This window comes from Toxotes jaculatrix, chromosome 16, assembly GCF_017976425.1.
Source record: "Toxotes jaculatrix isolate fToxJac2 chromosome 16, fToxJac2.pri, whole genome shotgun sequence".
Classification (NCBI taxonomy): Eukaryota; Metazoa; Chordata; class Actinopteri; family Toxotidae; genus Toxotes; species Toxotes jaculatrix.
Window position 1 is genome coordinate 19,322,879 of NC_054409.1, and position 20,319 is coordinate 19,343,197.

Consider the following 20,319-nt stretch of genomic DNA (forward strand, 5'->3'; position numbering starts at 1 on the left):
TACTTGAGTAAAACTACAAACGCATTTGTATCTAAATAAACTGAAAGTACCAAAAGTAAAAGTTCTTGTGCATAATGGCCCACTTCAGAATAACATATGATATATTAATGGATGGCAGTTGTGGAAGAAGTGTTCAAGTGTTTTATTTAAGTAAAAGTAGCTATACCGCAGACTTGCCTCCAAAAGTAAAAGAACTACTACTAGAAATACTGCTGCTATAACTTATTAGTGATCATATACTGTATTATTTACCTGAATCTGCAAAGTAACTAGTAACTAAAGCTGTCAAATAAACTGTAGTGGACTGGAAGTATGAGGAAGCATAAAATACAAGTACTTCAAAACTGTCCTTAAGTGCAGCACTTGAGTATTTGTGCACTGAGAGACAAGTACTTGTGGCACTCTTATTCTGACTGTCAGGGTTTACGCAATGACTGGTAAATATACGTGTTTTCCCTGTAAACGCAGTTCACACTAATCTCTGGCAAGAGATGTCAAGGCACAGAGGCAGTCGATAAGCAGCAAGTTGTGAGGTCTCTGTGCTCACTGGGTTGACAGCGATACCTGTTACTGTGATGTTCACGTTAATGCAGACCCAGCACGTCTGTCTGCTTTTTCACATCGAAAGCCTGTCACCGCCAAACCACAGCTAGATGAAGAGGTTCATGTGACAGGTGTTTCCTACAGTTCGTGCAGCTCCATTGGTGGATTACTCGAGGTACTTGTATTTTACTTGACTGTTTCCAATTTCTGCTACTTTTTACTTTTACTCAGCTGCATTTTTTTTTACCTCATTGCATTTCACTGACTACAACTATTACCAGTTACATTTCAGACTAAAAAGCCTATAAAATACAAAACGCTGTTAAAGAACAAACCAGTGATTCCCAAACTTTTTTGGTTTGTGGCCTCTTACCATGTTTCAGAGGTGACTGAGTAGTTGGACTAAACTCACTTCCTGTATATAAAGTCGTTAAAGCCAGTTCCACCTCTACAATCATCATAAATAAGGATCTAATGAAAGTCTTATCAGTTTTCTGCAGAGCGAGTACATTTGATACTTTAAGCACAAGCACATTTTGCTGCTAATTCTTCTGAGCTTTTACTCAAGTAGGATTTAAATGCATAGCATATTTTTTTAGATAATTGTATAAATATTTTTTTTTTTTGGATGTTGATATAGTTTGTGACCAAACCAAATAATGATAGGAAGTGCAGTCTTCCTGTGTGTATCTTTTTTTTAAGCGGCAGTTATTACATCAGTTTCAACCACAAGACTGTGACTGTGATCACTGTAATATATTACAGAGGCTATATGCAGAGGCTGAATCATCCTGACACTCTGGGACTTCTGCATCATTTGTTAGTGTAATGAATGTATAAAGGTGAAAGGACACAATCCTGAGGTGATCCAGTGGAAGAGCATGTCACATCAACCCTGACACACCAGGATCTGTCTGTAGTCAACAACTGTTAAAGAATAGTTCCCCCTTTTTGCAAATCAGCAGTAAAACAGGAACATTGCTGTTGTAATCCCTTCTCTTGTTCATACTGGCTAGGAAGATATCACTTCCTAGCACAACTAGAATGTAAGTGATCAGGGACATGCTCCGCAGACCTTGCTCTCTCAGAAATGAACCATCAGAGTTTTATACTGCAGTACAAGAACTTGAAAATGTCATCTTGATTTGGTGAACTGATTTGCTTATACCTGCAATAACAGAGGAAACAAGTTGTGAATACAACATTGACATATCACCACCTTTTTCAATGATATGGAAAAAGTGTTAGCAAACATTTGTTCATATACGCATCCATCAATTTTTCATAGTTTATTATGAGTTATGTTTCTGGCAATGTGGCAAGTGTGAATTCAATATTCTTTTGCCTCTGTTTTTGGTTTCTACCAACTCCTGAGGTCCACAGTGGAGCATTTAACTCCTAAAGGCTCTATATGTTCAACATCTAGTCTCTAACTGTGTCTATTTGCTGATGAGAGGCAATAATGAACCAAAACAGTAAAGTGCTGTCATTTTATACAGTATAATTATTATGCATGATAAAAATTTAGATTGCTGATTTTGATTTTTCATCTCTGTAGTTTTGTAGTTCTTTTTTGTGTCTCTTATTTGTCATTTAGCATCTCTGTGTAGATATTTGCATATGTTTGTGTGTCTCTGTGGTCGTCTTGTGGTTGTTTTGCATCTCTTTGTAGTGGTCTTGTGCTTGTTTTGCATCTCTTTCTTGTTGTCTCATTGGGTTGTAGTCTTTTTGCATCTCTTCATAGTTATCATGCATCTATTTTTAGTTGTTTTCTGCCTCTTTGTGGCCATTTTACATCTCTGAGGGCATTTTGCATTTTTTTGTAGATGTTTTGTGTTTCTTTCAAGAAATTTTGTGTCTCTTTGGAGATGTTTTATTTATATTTGTGGTTGTTTTGGGTCTATCTGTGGTTGTTTTGTCTGTTTTTGTGGTCATTTTATGGCTCCTTTAGGTTGTTGTGTTCCTTATTCTGAGATATTTGACCTGCCTCCTGGGCCTGGGCCCGATAGGCCTGTTCAGTAATCCCTCCATGATTAGTGATCACATGAAATGGCCTTCTTGGTATTTGGTGCATGAACTGAATTGAAAAAAAAAACTTCTTTTGCAGTGAAGGTGAACCCTACATAGAGGCAATGTTTGATGTGGCCTCTATCGATCAGGGAAACATTTGCCAAGCACTCTTTCACTGCCCTGTCCCACATAGAGTAACACACCTGATAGCTGCTAATAGTAGTTAGTTTTTGCCACTGAACAGTTTGAAAGGAACTACTGGGGGCAACTCGAAGAGTTCACTCATTCACTTTTTGCAACCTTGAAGGTCACATGCCTTTGGCAGTAGCCATTATTAGTCTACAACTTCCCTGTCTAAGCCAAGAGGGTGTTTTGTCTAATGGCTACAGTAGCTTTGAGAATGCAAATACAGACAATGCAAACACAGACAAAATATACCGTAACTTCAAAGAATGACCGTACTGAAGAACAAAATCAAGAGCTCTTTTCATCTGCTGTCCTAATTTTATAAATAGACTATAGGAAATTTATCTATTGTCTCATGCTCTCCTCCTGTTGTTTGCATTGTATAGGCTGCAGTAGCGGAAAAGTCTGAGAAATAGTTGTGTATAAACATCAAGCTTATGGTACACATAAGAGGAAAATGCAATCAGTAGTGCACTCAGGTTCAATAGGATGTTTCTCCTTTGAACTGCCATTGTGTGAGGAAACAATGACCAGTGTAAAAGGATACATGTATTTACAGTTTAATCGCACATAGAACAAGCAAGACAGTCTCAAGTTAGTGGACAGTAGTCGTTTAAACAGGCCTTTGTTTGATTTAAGGTGTCTGATAGCAGAAAGACAAATATGTTCACTAGTAAGATATGAATCACTCTGCTCTTCTGGAAAGTGATGTGTGTGTATCTGATATGTGATGTGTACCTCCCAGTAACTCTCATATACAGCAAAATGTATAAAAGTCAATGCAATGCAGCACTACATTTTGTGGTTAAAAGTCTGGGCAAGAAGTCTGCAGAAGATTACACAGACTTCTGATTAGGCATGGTGCACCATCTGTTTGTCATGTGTTTTTGCTGTAGCTTAGAAGTGAGTGAAAATGTCAAAAAAAAAAGCTTCCCTGAAAGTTACATGATTACTATCCAACTATTAATTATCCTGTCTCAGCTGTGAACTTTGTCTTACTGTTAAATCAGAATCAGAAAACCTGATGGAAATTTTTGGTTGACGTGGCTCACACAGATACAGGCTAAAGACATACGTGCAGCAAAAATATACACAACAAATTACACCTGCAAGACTAATATCTACATTCAGCAGTTTGTCTGTAATATGCGAGTTCAAGTGTTATTTGAACTTATTTGATACTAATTCCTCCACAGCTTGCTTATCATGTTAGCGGCAGGCAGATGAAGCTTGATGAGGAGGTTGTGAATGGTCCTGTGTGATAAGGGTTGTTTTCTGTCATCCATCCATCCATTTTCTATACTGCTTAATCCGTCAGAGTAGCCAATTAACCTAATGTGCATGTTTTTGTGATTGTGGGAGGAAGACCAGGGTTTGAACTTGGAACCCTCTTCGCCCTGTTGTCTTCTGTCAAATTGTGCAAATTTCATGGTGAGGCCTGCATGGTGCCACTCACTTTATTTGTATGGGTGATGATCTGAGAGTGAACCTCAATGAGTGATATACGGACTGTTGTTAAAATGTCTTTCCTAACCTTAAAACTCTAGTGTTTCCTCTGCAAAAAGAGACAGTGGTGGCCATTGGTGCACATAGAGTCCTTGTGTTCAGGAAAAGACAGGGTTCTGACTGGCTTCCAGAAATAGGAGTACAGCTCTCCCTGATCTCACTTCATTGGTTCTTAAGTTAGGAACTGATTTTAATGATTTATGGTTGAGGGCTCTGAATAGGTTTGCATGTTCTTATATCCCTGAACTCTTCTGCCCTTACTTTGCCCCCTAGGTCACTGAAGTCCTCTGACCAGATGCTTTTGGTCGTTGCGCATGTTCAGCGTCTTGTATATTTTCTCCTTGGCCTTTGAAGATGATTGAGTGCTTCATCATGAGGTTTTTACAGAGAACTGTCTTACAACAATTTGCCTTAATTACTGTTATTTCTAAATGATTTTCTGGTAGGTTTAATAATATTCCCAAAACATTTTGTTTTATCCTCAGATGGATTCGAATGCAGACTGTGTTGGATATTTGGATTAGAACCACTTTTTATTGACTTTATCATAGCCGTGGCAGCAATATCATTAACCAGATCATAAAACATGTTGAAAATATTAGATGTAATTCCTCTATGTTGTGGATACCTTGTGGTTTTTGTAGTTAGTTATTCCAAAGGGATATCATTCAATCCAATCTAATGACAAAAATCCTTGGTCTGAGTGAATGCTCACTCAGATACTCAAAGACACACACATGCCAACACAACATGAAATGTGTGGTTTCCATATGAGTGACCTTGCCTGGCCTCTCTGACAGGGCAGGCCTGTGTTTTTTACATCAACATTCTTGGAAACAAAGTCCTGATGGCATCATCCCTAAGAGACCACTACCACAGGAGAGCTAAAAAACTGGAAATTTCAGTACAAGCTTTGGTTCTCACTGGGGCTGAACCTGTTCATTTAAGCGCGCATGAAAGTCAAGTATCAGGGCGCAATGCCAAGGTAAGAATAGCTTACTCATGGGGTGGGTGGCTCAGGGAAAAGATGTTTATAACACAGGCTTTGGTTATGTACACATTTGTTGCCGTCCGTTACAGCTAATCTCTGCAGCATGCTTCCTCTCATTACAGCTGAACTTTATGATTCTTCTCTCACTGAAACTTCCTGCTTTATTCCTTCTTGATATTTATTTTCTTTAGTTCTTAAGTCATTATCAGTGTACTGCAGTTGAATGTCTTTCCACAAAGTTCAGCTCCTTTTGTGAGACATACTTTAGGATACAGAGACACAAGATATAATTTCTTCTTCTGTGCAAAATTAGCATGCTAAGAAAGTCCAGCTGATGCTGATGGGAATGTTAACAGTATTTAGTTTTTAACCAAAGTATTGGACAAATTTAAAGTTTGACCAGGTGATAGTCCTAAATGAAAAGGAAAAGGATCACCATAATTCATCCCTAGGGTAATACGAATGGATAGAATTTCATGGCAGTCCATCCAATAGTTGTTATGACATTACACTCAAAAGCAAAAATGTCGGCCTCATGGTGGCACTAAAGGAAAGGTCATGGGAGCACAAAGACATTAGGATACAGTGGAGATCAGTACAAAATGGTGTGCCAGTCCATCTGGTAGACACTGAGATATTTCACTGGAAAAGATAAATCTTTTTGAGCTATAATAAAGGTTAGGGAATCCCAAAGTCGCCAGGCAAAACTTCATGGCAATCCATTCAATATTTGTGGATCTATTTCAGAATGGACCAAAGTGGTGAACCAGCTGCTGGTGTGGCCAGCAAACAAAGCTTTCCTTTGTCTTGTGTGGTACTGCCATGCGTGGTAAAAGATGACGTTTGAATCATGCCACTGTATGCATTACATGCCAGCACAATCACACTGCTACTACTGACAATTCCCCAATCATTGCCACTCTGCCGTATTACAAAATCCAGATGACTGTCTGTCTGTTTATCCCTTCAGTCAGGCCATAAAAATCTAGATTGCATTGGATTTAGGAAAAATTTGTAGGGTTAAGCACTTTAAAATTAACGTTTTACTGTAACAAGAGCATGAACAAATATGAACATGCACAAATTTGAATGTGGTAACAGATATACACAAGGACACTTGTGATTCTTGATTCTGTTGAAGGCTTTTGCTCCCTTTCATACGTCATCTTCTTACCTCTTTTGGGTTTTAGACCGTGGGAGAACATCTGTAGCATGACAGTCAAAATATCTTAAATCAGTCCTTGTTGGCCTTCGAAAAGGACTTGGCGGTCTCACCCCGCTTTCAGAGACTTAGGACCAAATACAGTTCCTCTGATTATAAGCCCAGAACAGTCTGGGGAAATACATTTCCCAAGCATGATAAATGGGAAGTTTATTTAGGCATTTAGTGTAATTTCCACAGTACTGTCCAACAATTGGCAAAGCAAGACATACAATAGTGAAACAGTCAACAAGTTTCAGACAGAGATTTTAAGTGAACAGCAGCAATAAATGTGTGGGCAAAAATTATAAACGCAGACAGGGACATTTGAATTAGAAAATTAAAAATCTTTTGGTATTTGTTGCACTGATCTTTTTCCTAAAGAAGAAGCCAATTTGTTGGAACATCACCTCTGAACCGAGTGTCACAGTGTCACCACTGAACCATCAAGTCTCACTTCAACAAGTGCAGTTGTGCCGCGTACCATGAGATTTAAAATAATAGTATTTCAGTAACGTGCAGGAATGTCACATACTTCGCCTATGCTCAACTTCAGGACACCGATCGTCCACTGTGCAGGATGTATCATGTCCTTGGCTGTGGTGTGTCTGTTTATCGCACTTCCCATTGTTTTTCCATGCAGTGTGAGGATACAGGATAGGAAAGATCGAAGGGGACTACAGAACACTCCACCCAGCACAAACAAAGGTTGATACACTAGTAAGTTTTATGTGACCCTTTGATGAAGATTCAGTTGTTTTTATAAAATTGGGGAAACAATTAAATGATTATGTTTATTGATATGTTCCTCTTAAACTTATATTGGCAATTAAATTGTTGTGAGGTGAATATTTGGTTATTTATTACAGCATATTCAGCGATGGAATAATATCTTCTCCAGATGACCTTTGTCTAAAATTGGCTGAGATGATGGCGGAATGCCTCTGGCACCATTGTTATGAACTATCTGTACTTCCAATTAAATATGTTCTAGGACCTGTTCTTTATTTGCTGCAGGTAAGACCAATTGTTTTCTGCTTGTTCAAAACAATCACTTATCAAAGTTGTTATCTGCTGATGTAATAGTATTATTAATAATAGCAACAACAATGTTAACATGGTAGTTTGTCTAGTGTATGGCTGGTCCATTTGACTTTCTGTATACAAAAACAAACAACAGCTCAGTTCCACTAATTGAATATCACATTTTTTGGCAATTGTATATCTATATGTTGTTCTGTGACTTGAGAATGGTACTTTACTGTTCTGATATTATTTGTAATATGTTAGTATAATACACATTTCATACCTTAATGAGCACATACAGTTTTCCTGAGGTTTGACTGCTGCTCACCTTCATCATGTCCCAGACCGTTGTACTGCAGGGGCATTTTTGTAAAGTTTAAAACATAGTTTGGTTGGAAGAAAACATCTAAATGTGTTTTGTGTACTGATGCATTTATATTTTAATAAAAAGTTGTAGATGAGAAGATTTTGGAAATTAGATATGAGCTATTTAATCTTGATACATGAGTGAAAATCAACACAAATTTAATGAAAATGTTTCGAATTTCAGACCACAATGGGAATCTGGATATGTTCTAGGGTGTTGTTTGCTGGTATAGGGACAGATTTATGTGGGTCACCATATGACAAAAGACTTTTTGGAGCACATCCTGAGCTCTGTGCCAAAGCCATCAAGTTGGATTTTTTTTAAAAATGACATAACACATGAAAACAATAGATACCACGTTTATCCTAAGCCCTTTAAAAAGGACTCCCATACTCCCTTCAATATTTCAGTGTATTCCTCCACATAAGATGCTTTAAATGCAAAAGAAAAAGTCATGCAGTGATTTTCTGTGTGCCAGGCAGTGTGCGATGTGTGTGTGTGTGTGATTGAGATAATTAAATTATATATAATAATAATGAATTCAGGTTATTGTGATATAAACAAGAAAATATTAAGGGAGTAGTTCTTAGAGTAGAGAAATCAGTTGTTACTGCAGCCTGCAGTCATGGGTCCTGATGCCTTGCTGGGACAGTGGAAAATGCCTGCAGGTTAGAGAAGCAAAGATGTAAATATCAACCAACTGTTGCACTGTAAATATCAACAACGTTCTTCCTTTGACAAATATTAGAGGTATTATTCTCAGTCGCTGATAAACATCTGTATGTGTCAATATTAGTTTCCAAAATGCTAATCTATGGCAAATAAAATGAGGCAGGATAGTTTTCATTTATTTTAATGGAACACAGCTGATTCAATGGTGTGTAATCTGCATTTCTGGTCTCAGGTACATGTTACACACTTATTAGTGGCTGCAGGGGAGTTTCCTTCCAACAGGTGTTGAAGTTGCTCAGGTTTATGACAAGCTTTATAACTAACGAAAGGTTTGTCTTGGCTTTTACTGCAGGGTGTGACAACGAAAGCCAGAGGTGATTGAAGAGTTCTATTATAGATAATTAGGCTGTCACTGTGCCTGAAGCTGCAAACTTTTGTTTTGCCTTGGTCAGACTTAGAAAAGGTTCACCCACCTATAAGTACAAAGTACTTTTCTGGGGTGCTTGTACTTTATGTATTTATTTCATATTTCAATTCCACCACATTCAGAGTGAAATACTATGCTTTTTACACTGTTTTACACACACTGAAAAAAACATTTTGGTGAATTTACTCAATTTTAATGTTGAAAGTGGTTGCACGCAATACACTCATCTAAATCTAGACATATTTTTTGCTTAAGTAGAAAACTGAATGTAAGACTTTTACTTTAATGTGTTTTTACACTTTACTTCAATGTAATTTTATACTTTAAGTATTTTTACACTGATGTATTAGTACTTTAACAGCAGTACTTTTTGTTAAGTAAAAGTACTGATTTGCACCAATGCAGATTGGTTACCTACAAGTGAAAATGTTGGTCTGATAGTGACACTTCAGGAAAGGTCTGAAGGTCACCAAAAACGTAAAGTATCCACAACAAACTAAATTGAAGTTTGTATTTTGTGGGATACTTTGTTGTGGACTAAACCATTAGGCCTGGGGAATAGATTGTATCTCACAGTGGTGGCGCAGGAAAGGTCAGGAAGGGTCACCAAAGTTATTGTAATTCATCCTTTGGGAGCCATACCTAATTTCCTCTTGCTCTGGTTCTCGTCAAGGCATCTGACTCTTGACTAATGTTCAGGACAGACAGATAGACCAACTTTCTGACATCCTGGCATTGTATTTCTTACAGCTGTTATGTTACAGCAGCAGGACAAAAAATATTCACACTGTAAATTTAAAAAATACAGTGCTATTGTTCTACCTAAACATGTTTATTTTTGGTACATCTGGCTGAGCATTAGTCATGGATAGCTTGACACTTGGCTTGAATATAACAGTACAGGACGCTGCATTCGTGACAACTAAATTCCGTCTGCTGCTTTTTTGGTATGAGTGACAGTTACTCTGACCCTTCAGGGTCAAAGTAGGTGTGGTTTTGAACACACTATTTTGTGTAAAAAGTTTTAAAGTTGTGTTGAAGTCACCAAACACAATCATATTTTATGTTTAGAAAACTGAAACAAACATTTACTGCTACCGTCATGTATATATTTCTCCTCTTCACAGGCATTTTGTGAGGAAGAGGGAAGAATGACATAACCAACTGATTAACTGATTTTTTTCATAAAAGAAAAAGAAACCAGGCTAACAACTACAAGACATTTAGGCCAACACTGGATTCAACATGTGTGTGGGATTTCCTCGTTTTCTTCCCCACCCCAGGCTGATGCAGCAGTAATTGCATTTGTGTGTCTACACCAGGGGTGTCCAAACTGTTCCACAAAGGGCCGGTGTTTTTGTTCCAACCAAGCAGCAGCACACCAGACTTGACTTATTTAATCAACTGATCTCAGTCTTCAGACATTTGATTGGTCACACTGTGTGCTCTTCATTGGTTGGAACAAAAACCTGCAGCCACACCGACCCTTTGTGGAACAGTTTGGACACCCCTGGTCTACACAGTGTTTTAAGTGGGTGCTTGTCACCCACATTAAAGCCCTGTACCTCAATGCCTGACAGACAGACCAAAAAAAAAAAGAAAAACCCTGCAAAATATTATTTATAGACTGTGATTAGATACTTATTAAGTGTTTGAGCATGCATGTAGGGCAGGAAATAGATCTTTCCATGCTGACCTCTGGAATGCTAAGCAGCTGGATGACACTAGGCTTGGACACCAGACATCAGTTGGGTCAGTTTCCTTATTTGCCTTTCACACGCTGCAGGAAATCACAAGTTCACAAACAAACAAACAAACAAATCAATCAATCAATCAATCAATAAATCAACGCTGCCCCTTGTAGAAAATACAAAATGAAGTTAGTCTGACTTTTTGACAACAATGTAAAATTAGCAGAAACTACAAAACATAGGTTAAAAGCAAACTTTACACTAGATAGTTCAGGCTTGCTGGTGAAAGCTAACACCCACTTTTTTGGTTTTTACCAGTCTCCTGTAGTTAAAGTAAATAGTAATTATTATTTTTAACATCAGTTATTACTGATCTTATTTTGACTGTTTCTTTAGGTCCTGCTCTTTGCTCATGTAAGGCCCAGCTGCGAAACCCTTTATTAGACTTGCTCTTTTATTTTATTTTATTTTATTTTATTTTATTTTATTTTATTTTATTTTATTTTATTTTATTTTATTTTGATGATCCCTCCTACTCTGTGTTCCTGGGTTTGTATTTGGTGTTCTTTTCTTTTTTTTCCTTTTCCTCAGGAGATAGAGTAGCAGGAATTTGTCCTCCCGAATGAGCCACACCTGAGCTCAGTTTCACTCAGCCATAAAAGAGGGCTGGAGAGGCTGGCACGCGCTCTCTCTCTCACAAACAATCATATGTGTGCAGTTCTACGCAACTACTCCAACCCTAGAGTTATAGTGTAAAACATTCATTCACAAACTCATTGTAAAACACTTTGTTTCATGTGCATAGTCAACAGAGGGCAGCAGAGCGCTGCAGCGTCCTTTCCCCTGCTATTACCCTGTCAGCAGGACCTTAACTCCAGCCCCTGGATTGCAGGGTGGTAGACAAAGCAATATATTTTGCCACGTTCACAGTGATTTTGTTGCAGCCTTTTGCAGGCCTATGAATCAGTCTCATTACAGAAAAGGACTCTGCCCTTTAGTTTGTGCTACTTCTGCTGCTGTCACCAAACATGCCAGAGCAGTGGTGGTTTTTGGCATGGGCGAACCGGGCAGCTGCCCGCGGCGGCATCACATGGGGGGCGGCACAACCATGTAAAAAAAAAAAAAAAACCCTCAGGAGGGTGGCTGGGCTGGGGGAGTGTGGGAGCTGCCCCCATCTCCCAGCATGCACCACAAGCATGCATGTATAAAAGAGCTGTTTTTTCAATTTTTTTTCCAAATACATAGTTTTTATTTTTTTTTTGTCATGATACTGAAATCATTTTTGTATGGATTTCCTCAAACAATTCTGTTCATTTCAGCTACAGGTTGAAAGGGCTGTGAGCCGCACCCCAAGCAAAGACCGTGTTCACTGTGAATAGGAGAAATAATGTTGGTTGATCCAGGGCTGAAACATAGCAGGTTCATATGCACAGCTTTGTATTAAAATATAGAACATTCACAAAACCAAGTGTTTTGATTAATGTTACATTCCCTAAAAGTATTTCATTAACCTCTATCACAGATACTTGCAACCACCAGCTCAAGATCAGGTGACGAAGCAGGATCGAATTTCAGTCGATATTGTGCTTGTAGTGGTGTACATCCCCAAGCACATAATTGAGAAGAAGCCCACACAGTGAAACTGAAGCGTTGAGGCAACCTGGAGTTCTGTGACCTAAGAGCAGTTGGCTGCTTCGCCTCATTGATAATCCAGTTTTGTTCCGGCGAAGGAAGTTCTCCTCTGTGCTTCAGGGCCAGTTCTGGCTCCCAGCAGGAGAGAAATTGATGTTGCTTCCCCTTCCACAATTGATCACTTGCTGCTGTATTGTGGAATGTACCTGTAAATTATTTTTTAATCCCAAAACGTCTGCTGTTTTGTGAAGGTACAGCAAGCTACATTTTGGCCATACAAATGGTTATACAAGAACTTTCAAAAGCATTGACTGGATGTTTTCCTCTGAGACTGACAGACAACCTGGCATTTGACTCAGGTCATTAATGCAACCAATGACCAGATGCAGTTGCAGGTGGCTCAGATAAGGGAGCATGCACAAGTAAAAGCGTTCCAACATGTAACTCCTTATGGTCCTGATACCCACCTCAGAGTTTAAATTGTTAACCAGGTTTTCCAGATTAAGCCCTAGATGTCTTGTCATTATTAACGAACAACCTGATCCTCAAGGAGAGGTGATGAATGTTGCATGAGCCAGATCAGGGCATGAATGGATCCCATCTGAAAGTGGATCACGTTTACTTTCAAAGGTTGTAGAAGTGGTAGAATTATTAATGTACTCGTGTCCACCAAGTAAGCACACTGAAGAATCCTCGAAGGAAATAATAATAATCAAAATTAGAATAATGCCATCTGTAAAATAAATGAATAAATAAATAAAACTTTCAAGTGTTGACAAAGTAATCTCATTTCAAGGTACATTGAGTGGCAGGTCTGGAACTCTTGGTGATATCACATTTTCAGAGCAAAGTTCTTTTTTACCTTGGAAACAGCAGTTGCCAAAAAATAAAGAAATAAATAAATCTCAATCTCCTTGTGTGTTTCTTTGGAGAGCAGCTCAATGCTGTGCTTTAGGGTTTCTAATAACCTCTACGACTGGTTCAGTTATGAATGCAGAGGAGGAGTTGTTTTCTAACATGGTTTATTAATCACACATGGACAGATTTGTTGTACGAGAGATAATTTCCCTCCTCCGCAGCGGCAGAAATGGACAACACAATATCAAATTCAAGTGATCTATTTTCACTTATTTCCTTTAATGTAAAGCTTGTTTAGACCTTGATTCAATGATGCGTCGCAGCTCATCAGCATAGAGAAGAGAAAAAAATAACACCTTGACTGTGCAGGAACTGTGCAGATCACTGTAATCTCTTTTGCTAACTGCACTGCACGTCCCCGGACAAGGTGATGCTTGTCAGCCCACGATGTTAACAGCATGATGTTGTTATAAATTAATAATTCAGTTCAATTCAAGTTGTAGTGGTGTCTGTCGGGGAATGATACAGTCATTCCAATCTTGTTTTGCTCATTTGAAGCTTATTTTCTTGTCACAGATGGCATCACTAGAGTGAGAGGTTTTGTACACTATAAATATGGTGACTCATGAGAGATAATTTTGCTGCAAGCTGTAATCATCTGTCATAAAGTAGCTCAATGTGGGTAAGTAATTTCCCCTTCAGGAATCAAGGTTATCACGAGGAGGCTTTTTCTTTTGTTTTGTTTTATTTCTTTTCATTACTTTATTTCACTTTCTCTCCTTCCTCCTAATTTCTTAGTGAAGTGCTGTGAAAAATAAGCTCTCAGTAGGCACACCTTTTTGTATACCCAAACTAGCCCTCAATATAAGCTGGCATTTATGAAATGATCCACCCACACCAGCACCCATCTGGGTTATATAAAGGCTGACATTTCAGTCTTTGTAGGTATTTGCTCCAAAACCGAACAGGCACAGGTGCTAAAAGCAATCTCAGGGAGATTTATTCTTTTAACCGACCATGTGTCCTGATGTCAGGAACAGCAAGAGCGGTCTGATCAATACAGACCAGACAACCAATAAAAACAAGGTTGCACAACCTGTGACACAATCAAAGTCACAATGATGTTTTGTACTTTTAAACAACATAGCCTGATGCGCACAGCAAGACGCACACACACACACTCGTGAACTCCTAAGGATGAATTCTATTGATTATAGTAAACCCTGCAGTGCGACTGACAGGTCATAGCTTATTTGAGCATCTGAATTCTGACTGTGTAAATGTATCCACGATATAGTGTCTTCAAAAATTACACCACAGAACAAAGAGTCCAGATTTTTGGCAAGAAAGTCAGTAAGTCTGTTTCCAAAAATGTAGTATGTTTCCTTTAGCTAGCTATCTACTACAATTCAGTTTAAGGGAATGTATAGAGATCAAATAATTGTATGGCATGAACTGTGAGCACAGCATCTATGGCATGGCAAAACATTCCTGTTATTTATTCACTGTGAGAGGCAGGCAGCAGGTAGTATAAGGTTTTGTTTGTCCCTGCTCCTTTTCAATATTGGAATGTTTATTTGTTAAAAAAAAAAATAAAATAAAGAAATGAAATTGAAAAATAGTTTATGCTATCTGACATGAGAGGTACTTCAGAAATTCCTCTGTCCAGTGCACAAAACAGATACATGAACATGCCGTACATCCAATGAGAAACGAATTCTGCAGGTTCTACAGTGAAACCATGACAGTTAAAGTCCAGGAGCCGGTGGCTCCAGCATGTAAAGATAACCTTTAATATAACAGAGTAACTAGTGACACTCTCCCAGAAATAAGAGACCAGATGAGAAACAGCAGTGGCTAGATTAATGCAGAAAGTGAAACAATGCCCTTCTTTGGCAGTATTTATCACTTACAAGGTTGAGAACAGCAAACTTTCTTCTCTCTTTAAAAATACTTTCTGCTGAGCCATTAATTTAGACCCAGGGCCTTGTTACACAGAACAATAATGAATCTGGAAAATTTGGATTAGACTGCATAAAAATAAATCTTTATTTGTCAAGAAATGCATTGAAGCAATTTACTGGTAAGCATGCTTTTTTACTGACAATAGTGCTTAATTGTGCTACAGGGACTATCTTGAAAAAGGAAATGTAATTTTGTCTTGTCCACCCAAAGGATTCACAGAGGTAATGGTCTGTTATTTCTTTAGCAGTATAAGAACATTAAAAGGCCATAGCCCTGAGCCTTGTCAGACTCATTTCTTTTAGTTCTGCTGATGCATCAAAAGGAAATAAAATTAAATAAAGTTGTTCAGACTCCTCATCAGCAGAAATGTCTGTCTTGTGCCACTTCCTGGTGGAATGGCTGTGTCAGAATATTTTGGAAGAGAATATGACTTTTCCCACATACAAAGGAAATTACTGTAAGCTCAAAGCAGTGGCATTCAGAATAAGATCTACCCTGGTCATTAGTTCTTAGAAAATTTTAATTCGTTGTATATATTGTCTGCAGTGTACTTACAATTGATGTGAATGTTCTTTTGCACTTATTAAATTTGAGGGGAAAGTGTTTTAAACCACCAAGTGATAGTAAACCCTTTCTTGATCCCATTTGACTTGCAGCCAAATTTCACACTCAGAGAAGCATTTAAAATAACTTTTGTTGCTTTAATCAGTGAAATAAAGTCCCATAAAGGCATTTAAACCACATACTTTATTAAAACCATTACTTTTGAGAGCCTCCATCTGATATTTGATACTTTATTTATTCTCTATGATGATTTTCTTGTTCATAATGTTGCTGTTGATGTCTTGTATATTTAAAATTTTGTCAAGTTTGAAAATAAAATAAGTGGTAAGTGGAAATCAGAAGTAAATGAACGTGGTGACAAGATTTGGTCCCAGGCCACCTGGAGCTTGAGCGCAGATTATTTCTGATCACAGAAAATTGCTTCACTGTGTGTGTGGGCAATCTGACTAATAACTGCTGAGAGTAGGTCATAGCTGGAGGAAGCTTCTGGTGGAAGAAAGCCACTGCACCCCAAAAGTGCTTCAGCTCAGCTAATACAGATTGTTATTGGATTCTTTTCTTTGGTTTAGACTTTCAGTTTTAGTACAGAGGTGGCTGTGAGGTACGGGGCTGCATAATCTTGCAAGATATCTCACCATGGGGTGTGTTTGTACTTTGTGTGAGGGATTTTTATGATAATGAAAGATATTATAACATTAATCCACCACTGCCTTCATTCAAAAGGTTATTTTAACTTTTAAATTCAGTGAAGTTGGGACCAACCAGCAGACTGTGGACTTTGTGTTTAATCTTGATGATGTTTAAACCGTACTGAAATGACAACCACTAATGTACATAATATAAAAAAATGAGTACTGAAATGTTCAGGAAAATAATGGCTGTATGCTCATAACATGGAAAACCCTTCTGTTGCAAGCTGCGAAAGAGCTTCATTGTGGAACATATGTAAAAATGAAATTGCAAAATTTTGCATTTATTGTATATAAATCTTATGGATTTTAAATAGCAATATTCTCAATATATAATTTATAATAGGAAAAATAGGTAATGTGCGGTCAAAGTTTGTTCCAAATACTCTATATTCTCGAAGACAAATGACTAGATATTGCCCTGTTATCCAAAAATAAAGGGGGATTTCAACATACTGTGTGTCTGCAGTAAGTATTAACATAGTGAATCTGCTGGTTGCTCCAGAGGTGATATTTTTGGTAATTCACTCTTGCCCTTGAAGTAAAGTCTTGAAAAAATATATTATTCGAATGCTTAAATTGCATTTCTAGCTACTTGAGTGACAGAGTTTTATCATGGCAGAACCTTGACTTACATACACTTTTTCCCCCTCCATTTCTTGAACTGAATTCCTGTTTGGGAGCTGTTTCAGTCCAAAAAGGGTTAGGTAAAGAAATCACTTTCAATCAGCACTTTGTCCTGCATCCTGTTTTTGATCTAGGTGGAAAGGATATCAATGTTCAGCCAAGATGTGAAGAATGCCCACTCTGGCTAACCTGTTTGGAATTGCAGATGTTTGGTTTGCAGCTGAGTGTGGCTAAGGGTCATGGGTGAATGTCATGGCCTTCACATTAAGTCATGGTATTCCCCTGGAAAGAGTTCTCCTGTTCTATCTAGGTGATGGGGTAACAACGGTGGTTAAGAGGGAGTTCACTTAAAGGATTTTACAATAACATTTATACGCATGTTTGATATAAGGTATGTACAGTACTTTGAGTGTCCATTAAAGTGCCCAGGCAAGTGTATGTTGAAGTGTCATTGCTTGTCATAGAATGAAAATAAACACAAAACAAACTTTTAATTATAAGAGTCCCCCTTTATGGTATGATACGTGAATATGCAACAAAGGATTGTTGGGTTTATTACTCTGTCAGTTACAATAGCCTGACTATGTCTTTTTCACAGTAAAGAGCTGGGCTGTGTTAAAGTGAGACTGTATAACTTTGGCCCGCTGTGGCTTCAAGCAGCAGTTTTGGGATAATAGGATAAAACCCCAGGAGGGTCTTCTCTAGCCTGTCATTTTAAAGTAAAAAAAAAAAAACAAGTGAAAAAGTCAAGCGAAGTCGTAAAAACACTACATTTCCCAGAATTCTTGCCACCGTCGCGCTGAGGTCACCAGGAAGCCGCCTGTAAACAGGGTTCGTTCCTTTCTGTGTACCGGCGTACACAGAAAGCCGCCCGGCTACGCGGAGTCAGCACTTGACATTAAAACGGGGTACACGGCGGTGGCCGCCGGTCGATAAGTTTAACCACAAACAATTTTTAAACCAAAGCACATCACCGGTGCACAGGTGAGGATAAAGAGGAGTCCCGCGGTGACCTTATGTTAGCATGATTTGTGGTTACACCGCACGCATTTACTCAAACCGGGATTGTTTTTGTAACATATATAGACAAAAATAAAATACTTTAACTGCCGATTAATCGATATTTGCTACATCAAATATGTGTCGTTGTTAGATGAGTGATCTTCTGTGTGTTTGTGGTTGTTGTCTAGCGACCATGTGATCCACCGCGGGGGCGTCGTAGTCAGTTTTAACCTCACTCCACCTACAGCAAGCTAACCTTTGTGTGTTCAAACCTTCAGCAGAGGTGTCCTGTCCTCGACTTACAAGCAAAGGTAGGTTAAACTGCGGTAACAGGCTTCAATTCGACAGGCTCTTGTGTATTCATGTGGCCTAACTAACGATGCACGCTTGTTAGCTTGTCCACAACAGTGCTGTAGCGACTTAAAATGGTTTCCTGGTTTTGGTCAAACTCTGTCTGTGATCTGCGTGGTGATACTACAGTAATTATTATAGTTATTATTAAAGTAACGTGAGACAGTGTAACATGGTGCTACATGCCCATGGAGCACACTGTGCACAGTGAATTTGGAAGTAATTGGTCTCACAAAAGTATTTTAACAACTTGGTGTCACTTCTTGATAAAGTGTGTCACTTTGGACTTTGAACAAAAACTACCACAAAAGTAGTAGACTTGCACTTTAGTCTGTTTCAAAGTCTAAATGTCACGGTCACTGCAGGCCTGGATGTGCTGTTGAAAGCTACTGCATCTCCCACTGGTCTGTTGCCATTTGTTTTCTACCAGCACTGTGCAAAAGATGTTAAGCATTAAAAGTAAAGTGAGGATGCTTACAAAAATACTCATACTCATGCAATGAGTAGTTTATATTTATTGATTAACTCCATCCAAAGTGCAGTAAACAGAAAAAAAAATCTGTGTTTTGTGTGTCCAACTATTGCCTTTAAAACACCATCAGTTCTCCTCAGTACACTTGCACACAGTTTTCTTGTTTTTTGTTTTTTTTTTTGCGCTCTCCAAGGTATCATTTTGGAGAAATTGCCACAGTTCTTCTGTCTCAGTGTTTTCTCTGTCTTCACTGTTCCCTTAAGCCCCTTCAGTGCACTGTTTGATGGATAAGAATCTTAACATCTAAAGTGCCTAATACTTTTGCACAGCACTGTGCATTACAGGAGAACAGTGAGGAGGATCCTGTGCAAGAAAATACAATTAACAGTTAAAAGATAAACCAGTTTGGTGTAGGGCTGCAACTAATGACTACTTTCATAGTCACTTAATTTGTTGATTGTTTTTGATGATTACCCTTTCAGTCTGTGAAACATCAAAAATGAGTCAAAGGTAACATCTTTACATGTCCAAAAAAAACCCAGCTTACAATATGTGACCAAAAGCACAGAATCATCTAATTTCAAAGGCTGGAATCAGCCTTTTGTTTCATATGTTTTGCTTGAAAAATGACTGAGACAATTAAGTGATTATTAAAATAGCTACCACTTACTTTTCTGTTAATTCCTCACTGATTGTTTCACCCCTAATTTGCTGTCACATAAAAGACAATATGTCACTGCAGAGCAATTTTCTAAGTAATACACAAAACAGCAGCTACAGGAGATCTGGAGGCCAAAGACAGAACAGGGTACTGCTGTCATGGGAATATTTTTTTAATTGCAGCCATAATGTGATTGAGAAAACCTGACATTCATAATGGTATTATAGAATCTGATGTGAGCCTCCTCACGTCCTCTGCTGTTGGTGCTGCATTGGGTTGCATCATACTGAGAGGTGTCTCTAATATTCTGCTGTTATAGTGCTTTCATCATGGCGCTGGCTGGAGTGAGAGTTATTGAGCTGGCGGGTCTGGCTCCAGCACCCTTCTGTGGCATGATCCTGGCAGACTTCGGAGCCAAGGTCATCCGCGTGGACCGAACCAAGGTCGCCATGGCTGTGGATACACAGGCACGGGGGAAACAATCCGTGGCGATCAATCTGAAGTCCACTGAGGGTGTAGCCTTGCTCAGGAAGCTCTGTGTCCAGTCTGATGTGGTCCTTGAGCCCTATCGTAAAGGTCAGACCGTTGGCGCTTTGAGAGCCAAAACCATTCTCCATTACAAGTGAAAGTTCTGTTCTGTTCAGAATCCTTTGTAGGTAAAAGTACTGAAATATTATCAGCAAAATGTACTTAAATTAGATTGTTAATACTGATAAATAAGTGTGTAAGCAGCATTTTATTGTTGTAGCTGCTTGAGGTGGAGCTAGCTTTAACTACTTCATATACAGTTAGTTTACACCAGTGGTTCCCAACCTGGGGGTTGGGCCCCTTCCAAAGGATCATTGACTAAACAGAATTCTGCTAAACAGAATTGTAGA

The 20,319-nt window shown here is 38.5% G+C and overlaps 1 protein-coding gene across 3 annotated transcripts in view; it reads left to right on the forward strand.

Moving 5' to 3' along the window:
- The first annotated feature begins 702 nt into the window (after window positions 1–702).
- Window positions 703–20,319, forward strand: part of amacr (alpha-methylacyl-CoA racemase) — a 31,849-nt gene continuing 12,232 nt past the window's right edge. Inside the window, exons 1-3 of one of the 3 annotated variants that reach the window (XM_041059499.1) lie at window positions 703–718; window positions 18,146–18,268; window positions 19,761–20,017. In XM_041059499.1, coding sequence (XP_040915433.1) covers window positions 19,771–20,017 — 247 coding nt within the window. In that variant the 5' untranslated portion in view covers window positions 703–718; window positions 18,146–18,268; window positions 19,761–19,770. Of the gene's footprint in view, window positions 719–17,815; window positions 17,940–18,024; window positions 18,269–19,760; window positions 20,018–20,319 lie in introns of those variants that run through there. The other 2 variants (XM_041059497.1, XM_041059498.1) reach the window with 2 other exon arrangements.